Genomic DNA, 18,663 nt, shown 5'->3' with positions numbered 1-18,663 from the left:
TAAATACCATATAAATATTAGGACAAAACACACATCACAACAAGAGACAACACTACATAAAGAGAGACCTAAGACAAGATAGCAAGTCAGCAACACATGACAACACAGCATGGTAGCAACACAACAACAACATGGTAGCAGCACAAAACATGGTACAAACATTATTGGGCAGACAACAGCAAAGGGCAAAAAGGTCGAGACAACAATACATCACACAAAGCAGCCACAACTGTCAGTAAGGTGTCCATGATGGAGTCTTTGAATGAAGAGATTGAGATCAAACTGTCCAGTTTGAATGTTTGTTGCCGCTAGTTCCAGTCGCTAACTGCAGCGAACTGAAAAGAGGAGCAACCCAGGGATGTGTGTGCTTTGGGAACCTTTAAGAGAATGTGACTGGCAGAACATGTGTTGTATGTGGAGGATGAAGGCTGCAGTAGATCTCTCAGATAGGGGGGAGTGAGGTCTAAGACTTTTATAAATAAGCATCAACCAGTGGGTCTTGCGACGGGTATACAGAGATGATCTGTTTACAGAGGAGTATAGAGTACAGTGATGTGTCCTATAAGGAGCATTGGTGGCAAATCTGATGGCCGAATGGTAAAGAACATCTAGCCACCCGAGAGCACCCTTGCCTGCAGATCTATAACTTATGTCTCCGTAATCTAGCATGGGTAGGATGGTCATCTGAATCAGGGTTAGTTTGGCAGCTGGGGTGAAAGAGGAGCGATTACGATAGAGGAAACCAAGTCTAGATTTAACTTTAGCCTGCAGCTTTGATATGTGCTGAGAGAAGGACAGTGCACCGTCTAGCCATACTCCCATGTACTTGTATGAGGTGACTACTTCAAGCTCTAAACCCTCATAGGTAGTAATAACAAATGTGGGAGGAGGGGCATTCTTCTTACCAAACCACATGACCTTTGTTTTGGAGGTGTTCAGAACAAGGTAAAGGGTAGGGAAAGCTTGTTGGACACTAGGAAAGCTTGTTGTAGAGCATTTAACACAAAATCCGGTGAGGGGCCAGCTGAGTATAAGACTATCATCTACATATAAATGGATGAGAGAGCTTCCTACTGCCTGAGCTATGTTGATGTAAATTGAGACATTCCTAAAGAAAATAATGGACTTTTTACTCCATACATTTTCCCTGATACACAAAATACTTCTTTACATTTCAAATGCTTAGCAGGACAGAGAAATTGATAAGTGTGAATCCCTTGTCATCCCTACTGCCTTTGATCTGGCGGACTCACTAAACACAAATGCTTAGCAGGACAGAGAAATTGATAAGTGTGAATCCCTTGTCATCCCTACTGCCTTTGATCTGGCGGACTCACTAAACACAAATGCTTAATTTGTAAATTATGTCAGTGTTGGCGTGTGCTCCTGGCTATCCGTGAATTTAAAATAAAATAAAAATATTGTGGTTTGCTTAATATAAAAAATGTGAAATGATTTATACTTGTACTTTTACTTTTGATACTTAAGTATATTTTTGCCTTTACAAGTAGACTTTTACTCAAGTTGTATTTTATTGGGTGACTTAACTTAAATTACTTAAGTAAAAGTGTATCTTTACTTTTACTCAAGTATGACAATTGGGTACTTTTTCCACCACTGTTGGCATTGGTATCCCCCAACAATCCTGTTGTTTGTCCTTAACAGACCATAATCTGCCTCTCAAACTCTGGTTATCCTAGCCATGTAATTCTCTTGGCTGCAAAATGAGGAAAGCGTCTCTGTTCAAATCTGACAAATCACTGAGTGGATTGACTGAAGTATCAATCTGCAAAAAACATGGAGAAGAATGATTTGTTTATTTTAAAACACAATGTTTCAATTGTAAAATAACTGAATCATTTGGTTTTGACTATTCATTGAGAGCTATTAAGTGAGCACTGAACATATCCACTTCACAAAACTACATATGGTTACTCGCTGAACACTTGCACTTCCATGGGTTTGCTCTAGGATGTCCTCATCCTCTTTAATCCAATCATCTGCATAATTTACAACTCTCCTTTTCCTTCTCTGTGAAAAGACCAAATAATAAATGAGAATCAATGAAACATTGAAATCAGTTGCCAAAATAATATATGCCTTGAGGATGGAAGAGTGCTTTGGTCTGTTTTATCACCGAGTGCATTGGTGGTTGAAATTAGCCTGGCACCATGAACCTACCATGTCGTATTTTTCTCTACGGTAAAAATGTCCCTTTAGGTGGCACAATGAAGAATGCTTTTATCAAAGACTTGATTGCATACCACAGCCTGCAGACTATAGGGTAGTGGTTTTCAAACCTCTCCTTGGAGACCCCACCCAGATGCTTCACAATTTTGTTGTAGCCTTGACCCAACTCACCTATTCAAGGGCTTGATGCTTAGGTGACTAGATGAATCAGGTGAGCTAGCTATGGAATAGTTCAAATACATGAAACGGCTGCAGGTCCCCGAAGACAGATTTAAACCCGCCTGCTTATAGGGGATGCTTTGAGTATCCATACAGTAATAACACTAATTAATTCAGTGGCTCCTGGTGGTACCTTTGGGAAGTAACATAACCTTTCAGTTTTTCTAAGCCGAAACTACTGCATTGAAAATTCAGGAAAAACTTCTCACACGCACACACACATTTGAATAAACCATAGTATTACAGGGCAGAAAGGCTAAGGCACAAGAAAACAATTAATCCATTCGCATTACACAGGATTTGGAGGTAGATATATTACTCAACCGAAAAAGAAACAAGTAGAAATGATGTATATAAACCCTGGACTACTGATGCCATGTATTGGCCATTGAGAGGCTTTGAAGCCACCAGTCAGCCATATGACACTCCTTAGTAGGAGCAGTCCTCCATAGGAATGAAAGGGATTCTACAGTAGTTTAATTAAATGGATTCAAGGACAAAATGACATGTATTTAAGTATTTTTGTTGTTGTAGAGGGGACGGTAACATTAGTCATCTAAAAATAAATGTACTTTTAATTTTTATGCTAAATAGGAGAGTGCCAAGATGGGGGCAAGGTGGTAGCGCCCCCTATCAGTGATCTAGAGTATACAGTATAACTCATTGAGTAGAACACACTTGTAATAATCACTGAATTGATCAAAAAGACAGCAACAAGTTCGAATACCTGCCCCACTCATAAAAACATAATCCAAATCGTGTTTCACTATACTGTGTACAGTATAAAGGAAATAATATTTGAAATAAATTGGATGATTTTTGACGTGGTAAAGAAACACTGGCATATGAGGCGACTATGCTTAATTGTTTTAGTCAAAAATGTCAGTAGTAACAGTTCCACCACCACTGAAGGGGTGATAAAGTATCACAGCTAGCCAGTGGTGCAATCGGTGACTGATGGTGACTTATTCGACCCATCAATTGTGATCACCAAATCAATGTTCCATCACTACTATGTTGTAAGCGTGTTCTTTTTGCACTGCCATCATGTTTGCTGGTGCAGATGTACCTCTCTCATCTTTCACAGTGGCCATGCATTTCATTGTAGAGATCTGTTGAGCCAAACTGTCCCTCAACGCCTCTCCGCTGGTCTCATTGGACGCTAGCCACTCCTTCAGAGCCTCTGTCACCTTGCTTCTATCCTCAATCTTCACTGGCTCCAGCAAGTCTCCTGACCTGAGGCAGATGTTATGCAGCACAGTGCACACCGCTAGCACTTTGGGGATGAAGCTTGGGTGGAGCTCAAGAGGCTGCAGGAAGATCATGTGCCAGCGCTTCTTCATGATGCCGAAGGTCCTCTCGATGGAGGAGAGAGCCATGGCGTGGTGCTGGTTGAACTGGACGTGCACCGGGTTCTGGTCAGACTTTGAATAGGGTGTGATGATGCACACAGGCGTCTGTAGGCAAGGGTACCTGCCGTCGCCTAGGAGGAAGCATCCGGGTGGAGGGTAGAGGGCACATTTGTAAAGGGGACTGTGCCTCAGGATCCTCACGTCGGTCATAGACCCAGGCAGCCCCGCAAAGACGTCGATGAAGCTGCCCGTGTGGTCGCAGACCCCTTGGAAGTTGATGGTGGGGAGCGCCTTCTCAGGGAGGGGCTGGTCACCTGGACGCTGTTGGGGTTGCGGTACACCGGGGATCTTGACCCTGACGTGGCACCCACCTATGGCTCCCACAGCCTTCTCAAACACCGGGTGACGGGCCAGTCTGCCGAACCCTTGCATCGTGAGAGCCAGCTCGCCTGAAGAGGGCTTGTTCACAATCTTCAGAGAGAGCTTGACCAGTTTGTCCGCAACGTCGCGGACGATGCTGGTAGCATTGGACAGAGGGATTCCGAAAGTCTCCGAGACAGTTTTATAGGAGGTCCCGTGGGCCAACCAGTAAATAAAGACGAGGATCTTGAATGTTGCCGTCTGTCTGTCTTGACCAGTCAGGGCCAAGGAGAACAGATAATTCAGAGATTCCCTCTTCAGTCGGTAGTCGGGATACGTGTCTCGTTCAGGATCACAGAAGACTTTGAGGATGGGAGTGGAGGGATTCAGCTTACTGCACTGAAGTAGCCCTCCGTTCTGTAAGAAGACGACCAACTGTATGTAAGTAAACCCGTAGAGGGACTTGGTAGCCTGCCTGGTAGTCAGAGGCCTATGTCGATACAACACGCCACTTCTGTACATTCAAAAAGCTTCATTATTTTTTATGTGTCGGTCTTTGTTGTCTTTTTAGGGGATTGAGTTTGTTGTTCATTTCCAGATGCTGCTGGACCTTTGGAGACACTTAGATGACTGGGACAGGTTCACTTCTTGAAGAACTTTTCCATTTCCATTTACTTCCCTTTCCCATCTTTTGTCATTGTCTCTGATTAGTTTTTTTTAATTTTTATGACCAAAACATGGCTCAATAGATCTGTATATCTCACAACCAACCATCTCAACAGCATGTGTGTTTGTATCACATAGGCCTTAACTAAGATTTAAACATTTAAAAAACTCTGATGGAAAGTGGACTGACCTGATGCTGGGTCATTGATGATCCTGGAGTTTCTTCCTCTGTTCTGTCTTTACTGTCTATTCTGTCGTCTCGCCACAGGCTTTGGCTCCACTCCTTAACAAACACCATGTCCACTTTGGGACACAGCTGCTCATCTGAAACAGACACAGGTGCCATTACAGTAAATACAACGTATGAAATTCACCTCAAAAAGCTTCATATGTACAGTCTGGGCAAAAGGTTATGCACTATTCTCAAACATAGAACTGTGATACGTCAAACTGTCACACTCACCTGTCACTGGAGATGGTGTGTCACGTTCTGTGTGATCATTTATTTCCTTCTTGATGCGAAGTACTTTCATTCCATCCTTCTCCATGGTAACAACTTTTAACAATTTCCACTGAAAATGTTACAAAAACTAATTTACAGGAAGTGCAGTGCAGATGTAAAGTTTGGTAACAGAATGCAGGTCAAATCTTTTTTTTTTTATGTTACTACATTTTCCAAAAACTCTTAAATATCTACTTTGAATTAAGACAGAATGATGTCTGCAGAAAGAATGACATGACACCTTCAAATTGAAAACCCCCCCAACTATTTTAGTTATTGAGCTACAGTAAATTAAGTGGATTAACACCCTATAACACAATTATAGTGACAGAATGACATCATGGGTCTCTGATTTGTGCTATACAGAAATGCATAATTAAGAATGTCATTCTCTTCATGGTACAAAAATATAATAATCATTTTGAGTATTATTCTACATACTGGCTACCACATTTGGTTGGTCCGGGCTTGACCAAATCTGTACCAATCATGGACGTCTATGTTTCACAAGTTTGGACATCACAGTACAAATCAGTAAAAGAACACAAAACTGCAGTAAAAAAATTAAGAAAAAATATGAGAGTGAATTGTTGACAGCTTCAGATGGTGCCTGCTCTTGGTGAAGGCCTCTATTCGTCTGGCAGCTGAGTTAGATGGTACTAGGGAGGGACAGGTTAGATGATGGCAGAGTTAGCTAGCCGGTCCTGACGTTGTTCTCAGTCCCCAGCCCTCGGTAGCCACATCCTAGTGGAGGACGACTCCTCCACTAGTGATGTGTAACATCCACTTGGGTGACGCTTCTTCTGCTGCCCATACAGCGCTAAAAACTCACCACACGTCAGTCCAGTGTATAAAGCCACCCTCACTACAAGGGAGCCCTCTGCCATCTCCACACTGTAGTCCTCTCACTTTGGCTGGGTTAAACTAGAAGCGGTGCTGAATGCATCTCTGTAATGCAAACAGTAGTCAGGTAGCTAAGCAAAGCAAACAAATCAATCTGCCATTCCATTGGTCAAGGAAACTAGACATATTCGCTAGAAATTCTATGAGTTATCAAACACACAAAAAGATAATACAATTCTAAAAAACAACACTTAAATCAACTAAATATGTACAATATTTTACAGGAGTTCTCCGACTGTACTGAGCTATACTCTACTTTTCCCTACTGTTGTCCAAACTTGTGAAACAGATGTCTATGATTGGTTCAGATGTGGATTGACCAAATTTCAACTACTTTTCAACGTCCATGGAAACCTGGTGCTCAGTGGGTGAGGTGGCTGGTTACAGTAAATAGAAAGAGGGGGGACTCATGGGTAGGCGTCAGTAAGAGCTAAGAGAAGTGACATTAATTGGAGAGAGACAGGAGACAGGGAGAGTGAGGGGGTTGTCCAGACTGTTTTCACACTCTTGCTGTGAACCCCACTGGACAGAAAAATAAATAAATATTATGAGCTGAACATAACAGTTATACCAGTGGAAGGGAGGACAGTAGCAGGAGACACTATGAGCTGAACATAACAGTAGGCCGGTAGAAGGGAGGACAGTAGCAGGAGACACTATGAGCTGAACATAACAGTAGGCCGGTGGAAGGGAGGACAGTAGCAGGAGACACTATGAGCTGAACATAACAGTAGGCTGGTGGAAGGCAGGACAGTAGCAGGAGACACTATGAGCTGAACATAACAGTAGGCCGGTAGAAGGGAGGACAGTAGCAGGAGACACTATGAGCTGAACATAACAGTAGGCCGGTAGAAGGCAGGACAGTAGCAGGAGACACTATGAGCTGAACATAACAGTAGGCAGGTGGAAGGGAGGACAGTAGCAGGAGACACTATGAGCTGAACATAACAGTAGGCCGGTGGAAGGGAGGACAGTAGCAGGAGACACTATGAGCTGAACATAACAGTAGGCTGGTGGAAGGCAGGACAGTAGCAGGAGACACTATGAGCTGAACATAACAGTAGGCTGGTGGAAGGCAGGACAGTAGCAGGAGACACTATGAGCTGAACATAACAGTAGGCTGGTGGAAGGGAGGACAGTAGCAGGAGACACTATGAGCTGAACATAACAGTGGGCCGGTGGAAGGCAGGACAGTAGCAGGAGACACTATGAGCTGAACATAACAGTAGGCCGGTAGAAGGCAGGACAGTAGCAGGAGACACTATGAGCTGAACATAACAGTAGGCTGGTGGAAGGCAGGACAGTAGCAGGAGACACTATGAGCTGAACATAACAGTAGGCCGGTAGAAGGCAGGACAGTAGCAGGAGACACTATGAGCTGAACATAACAGTGGGCCGGTGGAAGGCAGGACAGTAGCAGGAGACACTATGAGCTGAACATAACAGTAGGCCGGTAGAAGGCAGGACAGTAGCAGGAGACACTATGAGCTGAACATAACAGTGGGCCGGTGGAAGGCAGGACAGTAGCAGGAGACACTATGAGCTGAACATAACAGTGGGCTGGTGGAAGGCAGGACAGTAGCAGGAGACACAACTGTGGTTTGTGTCTACTATGATTTCCTATTGTAGCCAATTCAGTTGCAGTGATTTTGCAAATAATTTTTGGGTCATTCTGTTACCGATTTGGAAACAGTGTGACACGTTTTAATCACTAAATAAAGCATAAACCAAATGATCAGGAAACTACAACTAATTGGTAGCTCTACCTTTAATTGTTACTTCTGTAAACTTTCATAATCTTCCCACTTAAAGATATGTGGTGTTTTGGTAAAAGTATAACAATACATTTCTTAAACTTACAGGCTAATGATTTCTGCAAAACTACATTTAAACGTTGATATTAGTTGGTAGTGGTAACGTTGTGTTTTGATGCATTTCAAATAACTTGTAAGACTTTTTCTGCTAGATGTCGATTAAGAAAACATCCACTCCACTTGTTCCACTTAAATTACTGCCCAGCTGAACAGCACCTTATCATCTGAAGCTGTGGAAGACAATTGCCCAAGACCTGTCAGATCTCTACATTGGTTTTGTTTGTTTTCACAGCATCTTTGTGATTCTCTTTGTATTATTATTATTAGTATTAGTATTAGTATTAGTATTAGTAGTATTAGTATTAGTATTAGTATTAGTATTAGTATTAGTAGTAGTAGTAGTAGTAGTAGTAGTAGTAGTAGTAGTAGTAGTAGTAGTAGTACCGATAAATCGGAATTGCCGATTAATTAGGGCCGATTTCAAGTTTACATCATCTGTATTTTTGGACACCGATTATGGCCGATTACACTGCACTCCATGAGGAGACTGCGTGGCAGGCTGACTACCTGTTATGCGAGTGCAGCAAGGAGCCAAGGTAAGGTGCTAGCTAACATTAAACTTATCTTGTAAAAAACAATCAATCTTAACTACACATGGTTGATGATATCTAGCATGTCCTGCGTTGCATATAATCGATACGGTGCCTGTTAATTTATCATTGAATCACAGCCTACTTCGCCAAACAGGTGATTTAACAAGCGCATTCGCAAAAAAAATTCTCTCCAATGTGTACCTAACCATAAACATCAATGCCTTTCTTAAAATCAATACACAAGTATATATTTTTAAACCTGCATATTTAGGTCATATTGCCTCTTAACTAGGGAAATTGTGTCAATTCTCTTGCATTCTGTGCAAGCAGAGTCAGGGTATATGCAGCAGTTTGGGCCGCCTTGCTCGTTGCGAACTGTCTGAAGACCATTTCTTCCAAACAAAGACTGTAATTAATTTGCCAGAATTGTACATAATTATGACATGACATTGAAGGTTGTGCAATGTAACAGCAATATTTAGACTTATGGATGCCACCCATTAGATAAAATACAAAACGGTTCCGTATTTCACTGAAAGAATAAACATCTTGTTTATTGACCATTTAATGACCTAAGGCTCATATTTCTGTGTGTTATTATATTATAATTAAGTCTATGATTTGATAGAGCAGTCTGACTGAGCGGTGGTAGGCAGCAACAGGCTCGTAAGCATTCATTCAAACAGCACTTTCCTGCATTTGCCAGCAGCTCTTCGCTGTGCTTCAAGCATTGCGCTGTTTATGACTTCAAGACTATCAACTCCCGAGATTAAGCTGGCAATACTAAAGTACCTATTAGAACATGCAATAGTTAAAGGTATATGAAATACAAATAGAGAGAAATAGTCCTATAATAACTACAACCTAAAACTTTTTTACCTGGGAATATTGAAGACTCATGTTAAAAGGAACCACCAGCTTTCACATGTTCTGAGCAAGGAACTTAAACGTTAGCTTTCTTACATGGCACATATTGCACTTTTACTTTCTTCTCCAACACTTTGTTTTTGCATTATTTAAACCAAATTGAACATGTTTCTTTATTTATTTGAGACTAAATAGATTTTATTGATGTATTATATTAAATTAATATAAGTGTTCATTCAGTTTTGTTGTAATTGTCATTTTTTACAAATATAGATATAAAAATCGACCGATTAATTGGCTTTTTGGGGTCTTCCAATAGTCAGTTTCGGCGTTGAAAAATCATAAATTGGTCGACTTCTAGTAGTAGTAGTAAGATCCATTTTCCATGTTTGACCAGAAATCAGTCTTTGCTTATTGCAAATTTTTAGGATGGAAAATGGTTGAAACTTTTATATATGCCTTCATTTAACCTCTTAGCTTTCATTTGACACCAAATTGAATATACTCCTATGAACTAATAATTAGTACTCATGGGCCTTTTACATGGAAATGCCCGTATACAAACCTGGGATTGGCCAGCCGGATCCTGAGATTGCAGCCCTGCACCTGTCTTCTCTCCCTTTCCATCGTCTTTTGTGTGGACAAGTTCATCTATACAATTACCATAAACAAAAGAAACCATAAAATACATGTTTGATTATTTGCCAAAAAAAAAATCGTGTAACAAAGCAAATGCAATCAACTTAGTTTCCAACCATCCACACGAGTTACATTTCCTGCCATCAGCTTCATGACGACGAGCGACAGAACGCTGCTTTGCCGCCATCAACTTGCCTTCCAAAATTTGCAACTTCTTTTTATTCGACTCGTTTTCGACTTTTAATGCTTCGTTCTCCAGTTTACTCTTGGACAACTGTTGGCGAAGGACCACGGCGCTGTCCTCTACAATTCGGACTATTTCCACGACCGCTGCCGTCACTACCGCGTTCATGAGAGAGGTTAGCTGACTTTGAAAGTGGCCAGCATTCTCCATTGTCATTTGCTAATAAATCTTAAACTTTTTTTTTTGAAAACAACAATAATGTGATGAATTGTCATCAAAACCTACACGTATTCACGTTGTCTTCTGCCTTTGCCTGGCAATTTGTAAACAATGCTTGTGCAGGACTTCCTATTTGGGGAGGAGCTATTGGCGAGTTGGTCATGCAGTAAGTATGGTGTGGTGCAAGTACCAAAAGGGATTTAGAATTTTATGATTTCAATTTGAGATTAAGATTTTAAAATGAATTTAAAATGTACTTGCACAACTATAAAGCAAGCAACAATGAGGTCACTGGTCAAACAATATTATATTAACTTCATAGGCTACAAATTGTCTTTCTATCTTAAAATGTGCCTTCCCACTGTAATCTAAATATGAATCAATTCCAGTATATTTAGAATACCAGTAGAATTTGTTTTAAACACACATTTAAAACATGTCAATGAGCTTATTTTATCTGTTAAGATGTATTTAATTAATGAGTCAAATAACATTATTCAATAGAAAATGAACAGAAAGAAAATAACATTTTAATCAATCTGACAGTCCTCTACGAACAGTACGTTGGTATCACAGTACCACACATCTATGGTTGCGACATGAATCATCACTGAGGTAGCATGTCAAATAAAAACAATTACTCTACACCCACATTGCATTGCCATTTTGACTCATCTGACTCATCTTCCAGATTCCAGGATTTGAATGCTGGGCAACCCCAGCTCTGTCCGAACCACTTCTCGCCATAATGATGCTCTTGATTTTGATCTCTGGCCTCAGGTCTACAAAAGGCATCTTCCCAAGCGCCTCTGCAAATCCTGCCAAATGAAAATTAATTTATATTGGAAACTATTCGCACCACCCCGGTTTGGGTTTCCTTTTCACTTTGTCACCCGGCTCCCTTATTTGTGATGTTGGTGTTGGAAATTCCCCTTGTTCCTCAGTTTCTCCAGCAAAACTTTACACTGTCTCGAGGCTACGTCGAGACTTAAAGAAATAAGCCATTTCAGTGTTCTCTTTCCCATGCTGTTTCAATTTTCGATTGGCACTCTCTACATACAAATATTACCAGTCTTGACGGAAGGGAAAAAAAATTTGGAGTGAGGTTCTCTTCTGCACTGTTCAAATGATTATCCGTCTTAGTTGTTTAAGTTCAGATGGTGATTGAACAGATCCATAACAGCATACATTTCGAAAACCGTTTTGCAAGGGATGATTTGTGTTTCTAAACGTTGAAACACAGCATCATAGTTGTAGTTCACACGCAGCCAACCATGGGCGGAGCTAACCGCTGTAAACCCTATCGATAAGAAGAAAGGTTTTCGAGAGCAAGCTAGCTACCTTTACCAGGAGCTGGAAATCCAACATGACGACGACAAAATGGAACATTGTCGATCCCGCGCTGTCGACAGTTCTGCTTCCAAACTTTGTAATTTATTTTTGTTAGATTCATTCAACAGTTTCAGTGCTTTGTTGTCAGTGGTGGAAAAAGTACCCAATTATCATACTTGAGTAAAAGTAAAGATGCCTTAATAGAAAATAACTCAAGTGAAAGTCACCCAGTAAAATACTACTTGAGTAAAAGTCTAAAAGTATTTAAATATATGTAAGTATCAAAAGTGAATGTAATTGCAAAAATATACTTTAGTATCAAAAGTAAAAGTATAAATAATTTCAAATTACTTATATTAAGCCAACCAGATGGCACAATTTTTGTTTTTTGTTTATTTATCGATAGCCAGGTGTACACTCCCAACACTGACATCATTTACAAACCAAGCATTTATGTTTTGGGAGTCTGCCAGGTCAGAGGCAGTAGGGATGACCAGGGATGTTCTCTTGATAAGTGCGTGAATTGGACCATTTTCCTGTCCTGCTAAGCATTCGAAATGTAATGAGTACTTTTAGGTGTCAGGGAAAATTTATGGAGTAAAAAGTACACTATTTTCTTTAAGTGTGTAGTGAAGAAAATTTGTAAAAAATAGTAAAGTACAGATACCACAAAAAACTACTTAATTAGTTCTTTAAAGTATTTTTACTTAAGTACTTTACCCCACTGTTCGTTCTCAAGTTTAATCTTGGACACCTCCAGCCGAAGTTGAAAATGCGCCATCCTCTTACAATTCCCAGTCGTTCCAGGACCACAATTTTCAAAAGCGGGTTCAAGACAAATGTTAGCTGAGTTGTTAAATAGTCACAATTCGCCATAATTGTATTTTTATACAATGACACGTATGTGAATGTATGAACACACTAAGTCCTTTGAACGTTCTGCTGCTGGCTTCCTTTCCTTAGCATGCCTGTCAAGGAAAGAAATCAACATAAAAGGATTGCCACGATAGAGAAAGGAACACTGCCATCTACCGGATAGAAACTGGTCGCACAGGTGCCTTCCTAAAACTACTTTGGGCAGACAGCTCTTGCGGTTAAGCAAATTAAGGTTCATCAAACTTTGATTCTAATGCCCCATTGTAAACTTGAAACCCTGTTCTTTTATACTACTCTGGAAAAAGATACAAAAACCGAAAGTTGAACGAGTATACGTCGTTTTAGACATGCACTTTTGCCTCATTGAAGAAATAGGGTTCAGGTTCTGAAGTCCAAGGTAAATTGACAGTGGCAGATTTTACACAGCTGTGCAGTGTGCAAATGTGTACCATGGTTATCTCTGACATAACCTATAGACTTTGAGACTGCAGAGGAGAACACATAACTCTTTTATAGTCAGGTTGATCTTACACAATTCTAGTCAAAACCTGTATGTCGTTGTTGAACGCATAGAGGTCCTCTCTGTCTCTATCTACTCCGCTACAATGGTGTCTGGGAGGTTGTTGATGTCCATGGCCCTCCTCATTCTCTGTGGGTGTCAGGGCACACACAGTGGTAATGTGCTGGTCTTTCCTGGGGAGTTCAGTCACTGGCTCAACATGCGTGTGATCCTGGAAGAACTAGTGGAGCGAAACCATAGTGTCACAGTGCTTGTTTGCTCTGCCTCACCTTCAGTCAACTATACCAAACCAGAGAGTTTCAGCTTCAAGGTGTATAATGTTCCTTTTGAGAGACATGATTTGGAGTCTCTCCAGGAGGACTTCCTAAACTTCTGGATATACGAGGCTCAGAACGCCTCAATGTTGCAGGTGGGCCTGAAGATCCGGGAGGTGTTGGGAAGTATGACAGCTCTACATCTCAACATGTGTGATGCCATGTTCCACAACAAAGAGCTTATGGACACACTGAGACAGTGGAAGTTTGACACAGTCCTTTCTGATCCAATGATGCCATGCAGTGACTTAATGGCAGATGCTCTTAACGTGCCTTTCATTATCTCGCTGAGGTTTACATTTGGCATGACTATGGAGAGGCACTGCGGGCAGATACCAGCGCCCCCCTCTTTTGTTCCTGCCCCCCCTTTGACGTACACAGACCAAATGAGTTTTTTTGAGCGGGTTCACAATTTTGTTACGTACATGATACATTCTACTTTTTTCTCTATACACTGCCTACAGACCATTGATAAGTACTACAGTGGGATCAAGGGTAAGTTGATCAGAATTTGTCAAAAAGTTGGAAGGGTCCTTGCACCACAAGCTCAATCTCAGGTTTGGTTTTTATAAAGTAAGGAATATCTACAAGAAGAATGTAATATAATGACTTGGTTTATTTGTGTATATATTTGATTAAGTGGATAAGCTAAATCAAGTTAGGTACTCCTTTGACAGAGCTCTGATTGAAGCAGTGCTTTCCCCATTGATGTTATATATAGGGCTAGGTCTACACTCTACTGAAGCTGTTCTGTGTGCAAATCTGCAACATGTTGGTTATTGAATGATTCATATGCACAATGGCTTTTTTTAGTACAATAACTGTTACATTCTGAGAGAGAGAATCCGCTGTAAAAGTTGTAACAATATAATTGCTGATTATATTGCTAGCTTGTATAGGTTTTGTGGACCACTTATTCAGCAGTACTGCGTCTCATTCATAATGCATCTCGACATTTATCAGGCAGACCTACAACTTTATGCGAGATCTTGGGGAAGGCAGATATCTGGTTGATACGGACCTACTGGGACTTTGAGTATCCTCGACCTTTCCTTCCCAACTTTAAATTTGTGGGAGGCCTTCACTGCAAACCTGCAAAACACCTTTCAAAAGTAAGGCTTTTCAACACAAACGTATCAACTGTCTTACAAGATTATCTATTATCTACAGTCTATTGGGCTGATAACATTGAACCATAAGGAAACAGATTGTGTTGAATTTCAGGCCATGGAGGACTTTGTGCAGAGTTCAGGAGATGATGGAATCGTGGTGTTTTCCCTGGGATCTATGATCAAGAACCTCACTAAAGAGAGAGGAAACACAATAGCCACTGCATTGGGACAAATACCACAGAAGGTTAGTCTGTTGCTTAAAAAAAAAAGCTTTGTAACATTGTTATAAGTAGAGGTGTCATCATCTCCTTGATCCCGATATTGGATCCATTTGTACGATTCAAACAAGCTAGCTTACACTTTTCCTTTACATAGAATTCTGTCAGAGATATTGCATTTGGTCATCAGGGACCCTTCAAAAAAACATAGCTTCTTGTTATAAGTACCGTTTCATTGCAGGTTCTCATTCATATTCCTGTTTTCTCAGCATAGGTGCTGTGGAGATACGGTGGGGAGAAACCAGAGACTCTCGCCCCCAACACAAGAGTTTATGAATGGATTCCACAAAATGATTTACTTGGTGATATGTCTTTCTTGATAACAGTCATAAACATATAAACATTCCTTGCGTACAACAGTGTTCAACAACCCTGCTTCCTCTCGTTGTGCTGTATCAAAAAGGTCATCCAAAGACCAAAGCCTTCGTCACCCACGGTGGGACTAACGGACTATATGAATCCATTTACCATGGAGTCCCAATGGTGGGCATCCCCTTGTTCGCTGACCAGCCAGACAATATCATCCACATGAAAAACAAGGGAGCTGCTGTAATGGTGGACTTCAACACGATGACATCCAAAGACCTTGTGGATGGCCTCAACAGTGTGATCAATGATCCATCGTAAGTCACAAATACACAACTGTGGTTTCCTCACGCCAACCTTTTGGGCAACTGTTGAAAATGTGCAGTGAAATAACTGTCTCTATTCCCCTTTCACCAGGTATAAAGCAAGCATGATGAGGCTGTCAAGAATCCACCACGACCAACCAATGAAACCCTTGGATACAGCTGTGTTCTGGATCGAGTTTGTGATGCGTAACAAAGGGGCTAAGCACTTGAGGGTGGAGGCCCATAACCTGAGCTGGTACCAGTACCACTGTCTAGATGTGGCAGCTGCTCTGCTCACCATAGTGGCACTTGTCATAGTTGTATCCATTAAAACATGCATTTTCTGCTTCCGCAAGTGCTGCAAGAAAACTAAATCCAGACAGAAGACAGAGTGACCCCTTGAAATAATGTGAAAGGGTCATTCCACCAAATTAGTACCTTGTTGGGTAGTGTAACTTCGTGAAAAATAAATGTTTTATTTCTCCTCATTTTAACATTCTGTCACAAATATGCATGTTGAACTTTAATTGAAAAAATGTTTTGCCCATCAAGGTTAAATGAAAAAAATACTATGGTAAGTGCCTATTATTAATAGCCGAGTTGACTGTAACAGGGTTGATGATGTCGTCTTAAATCTGCCATAAATCCCGTTGCGACGGGTAATCCAAGCTTGTTGTGTGCAACAGGGAGAACCGAAGACAGAAGATAAGAGTGACCACCTGGAATAATGTTCATGTCAGGTATTATTGCAGTGAAAGAATCATGTGCACGTTTGTGAAGTCTTAAATACTATTTGGATGCATTCACATGCTTTGAACTTGTTGAGAAACACTGATTGGCTAATAGCCTACAAACTGTGTCAACTATAAACCAAAAGCACAGCTATCATGCTTGTAAACCAATCGTAGTGTTCCAAATCAATATGAATAGATTGTTCTTTATAAATAATGGTTTGTTGTTACATTTAACTGCTGAAAATGCTGTTATGGAGGGAATTTACTTAGTACACGTGTCAATTCCACAGAGGGCCGAGTGTCTGCAGGTTTTCACTCCTCTCTTGTACTTGATTGATGAATTAAGTTCACTAATTAGTAAAGAACTCCCCTCACCTGGTTGTCTAGGTCTTAATTGAAATGAAAAACCAAAAACCCACAGACACTAGGCTCTTCGTGTGATGACTTTGACCCCTGCCTTAGTAGATGGCGTCGGAGGTCAGCATGTGGGAGAAGTCGGAGCTGAGGGATGATAGTCGAGTTTCCCACTAGTAATTAGGAGTTGGAGGGGCATTCAAGTGGATTTTTCCCAGTAAAAATACCACCTTCCCACTTGGTTATGAATGCAGCATTAACAGTGGTGAAACTCGTCTATCATCCCTGTGTCAGAGTCTATCTAGAAGATAGCGAAGGAGTCAGGCGCAGGACACAGGTAAGAGTAAAAAAACACTGTATTTACTCAATCCAAGAACGGAACAAAAGTCCCGTTACAAAACAAGGACAAAACAGGACTCGAACTCCAACACACGAAAGACAATCACGCACAAAACAGAAAGGGAAACCAGAGGGTTAAGTAAGGAACATAATTATGAGATGGGAACCAGGTGTGTAAACATACAAAACAAAAGGAAAAATGAAACATGTGGCAGCTAGAAAGCCGGTGACTTCGACCACCGAACACCACCGAATACCTCCCGAACACCACCGGACACCGCCCGAACAAGGAGAGGGAATAACTTCGGTGGAAGTCGTGACACCCTGAGCTCCGACTTCTCTCACAGGCTGACGACCTCTGATGTTACCTACTGAGAAAATAACGGCATTTTCAGCAGTTAAATGTAACATCAAACCATTATTTATAAAGAACAATCTATTCATATGGTTTTGGAACACTATGATTGGTTTACAAGCATGATAGCTGTGCTTTTAGTTTATGGTTTACACATGCCCTTATGGTGATGACCTTTTGCAAATCCAATCAGTTTTCCACGTTCAGGTCATCACATTGATAAAAAATACCTTAAATGACATAGAAACAACGTTGATTCAACCAGTTTTTTCCCAATGGCACACCCCTAAGTCTCAATATACACAGAACACCCATACTCTTTACTTGTGCATATATTTAACATTATGCCAAATGTATGGCAAAGTCAATTGAACATATGGCATTCTCTTATGTACCAGTCATAATTATAAATTTATAGAGTGATACAGCTAAATGTGGGTGAGTTCAAACCAGTGGAGTAGAGTTAGGGTGACCTGACACGCTCTTTCCGCCCACTGTCACGCCCTGACCTTAGTTATCTTTGTTTTCTTTATTATTTTGGTTAGGTCACGTGTGACAAAGGTGGTATGTGTGTTTTTCTTGTCTAGGGATTTTTGTATATCTATGGGGTTTTGGTATGTCTAGGTATGTAAGTCTATGGTGGCCTGAATTGGTTCCCAATCAGAGACAGCTGTTTATTGTTGTCTCTGATTGGGGATCCTATTTAGGTTGCCATTTTCCTTTTTGGTTTTGTGGGTTATATTCTATGTTTAGTTTTATTTATTACATTTTTATTTTATTTTTTTTCCCTTTATTTAACTAGGCAAGTCAGTTAAGAACAAATTCTTATTTTCAATGACGGCCTAGGAACAGTGGGTTAACTGCCTGTTCAGGGGCAGAACGACAGATTTGTACCTTGTCAGCTCAGGGAATTGAACTTGCCACCTTTCAGTTACTAGTCCAACGCTCTAACCATTAGGCTACCCTGCCGCCCCGAACACCTGTGCCTGTTTGCACTAGTCATATACGTAGCTTCACGGTTCATTTTGTTGTTTTGTTCAGTGTTCTCTCTTTTATTAAAGGAGTTATGTACGCTTATCACGCTGCGCCTAGGTCTCATCGTTACGACGAACGTGACAGAACAACCCACCATAAAAGGACCAAGCAGCGTGAAAAGGAGGAGCAGCGTTTGATGGAGCAGAAAGCATGGACATGGGACGAAATACTGGACGGTAAAGGATCCTGGACGTGGGAGGAAATACTGTCAGGAGAGGATCGTCTACCATGAAGGCAGGTGGAGATAGCACGGGAGGAACGGCGACAATATGAGGGCACACGTCTAGCACGGAAG

The 18,663-nt window shown here is 41.0% G+C and overlaps 2 protein-coding genes across 5 annotated transcripts; one reads left to right on the top strand and one right to left on the bottom strand.

The window, feature by feature from the left end:
* Positions 1-1,798: 1,798 nt before the first annotated feature.
* LOC109897091 (putative nuclease HARBI1) lies at positions 1,799-13,133 on the bottom strand. 4 transcript variants are annotated; one of them, XM_020491626.2, is made up of 5 exons: positions 12,561-13,133; positions 10,032-10,117; positions 5,251-5,359; positions 4,978-5,111; positions 1,799-4,538 (listed from the first exon to the last, which is right to left on the bottom strand). In XM_020491626.2, exons 1-5 carry the CDS (start codon positions 12,619-12,621, stop codon positions 3,405-3,407), a joined length of 1,524 nt encoding a protein of 507 aa, XP_020347215.1. In that variant the 5' UTR covers positions 12,622-13,133; the 3' UTR covers positions 1,799-3,404. The 4 variants fall into 4 exon arrangements, with proteins under 4 accessions (XP_020347215.1, XP_020347214.1, XP_020347213.1 ...); XM_020491625.2 differs by lacking the exon at positions 12,561-13,133 and adding an exon at positions 10,301-10,660; XM_020491624.2 differs by lacking the exon at positions 12,561-13,133 and adding an exon at positions 10,238-10,653.
* A 44-nt stretch (positions 13,134-13,177) lies between these two features.
* LOC109897092 (UDP-glucuronosyltransferase 2A1) lies at positions 13,178-16,659 on the top strand. The gene is made up of 6 exons (XM_020491629.2): positions 13,178-14,045; positions 14,514-14,662; positions 14,775-14,906; positions 15,155-15,242; positions 15,344-15,563; positions 15,664-16,659. The coding sequence occupies exons 1-6, from the start codon at positions 13,322-13,324 to the stop codon at positions 15,944-15,946; spliced, it is 1,596 nt and encodes a 531-aa protein (XP_020347218.1). The 5' UTR covers positions 13,178-13,321; the 3' UTR covers positions 15,947-16,659.
* The last annotated feature ends 2,004 nt before the right edge of the window (positions 16,660-18,663 follow it).

The sequence above is a fragment of the Oncorhynchus kisutch genome, linkage group LG9 (assembly GCF_002021735.2).
Source record: "Oncorhynchus kisutch isolate 150728-3 linkage group LG9, Okis_V2, whole genome shotgun sequence".
Lineage (NCBI taxonomy): Eukaryota > Metazoa > Chordata > Actinopteri > Salmoniformes > Salmonidae > Oncorhynchus > Oncorhynchus kisutch.
This window is presented reverse-complemented; position numbering and strand designations above follow the sequence as displayed.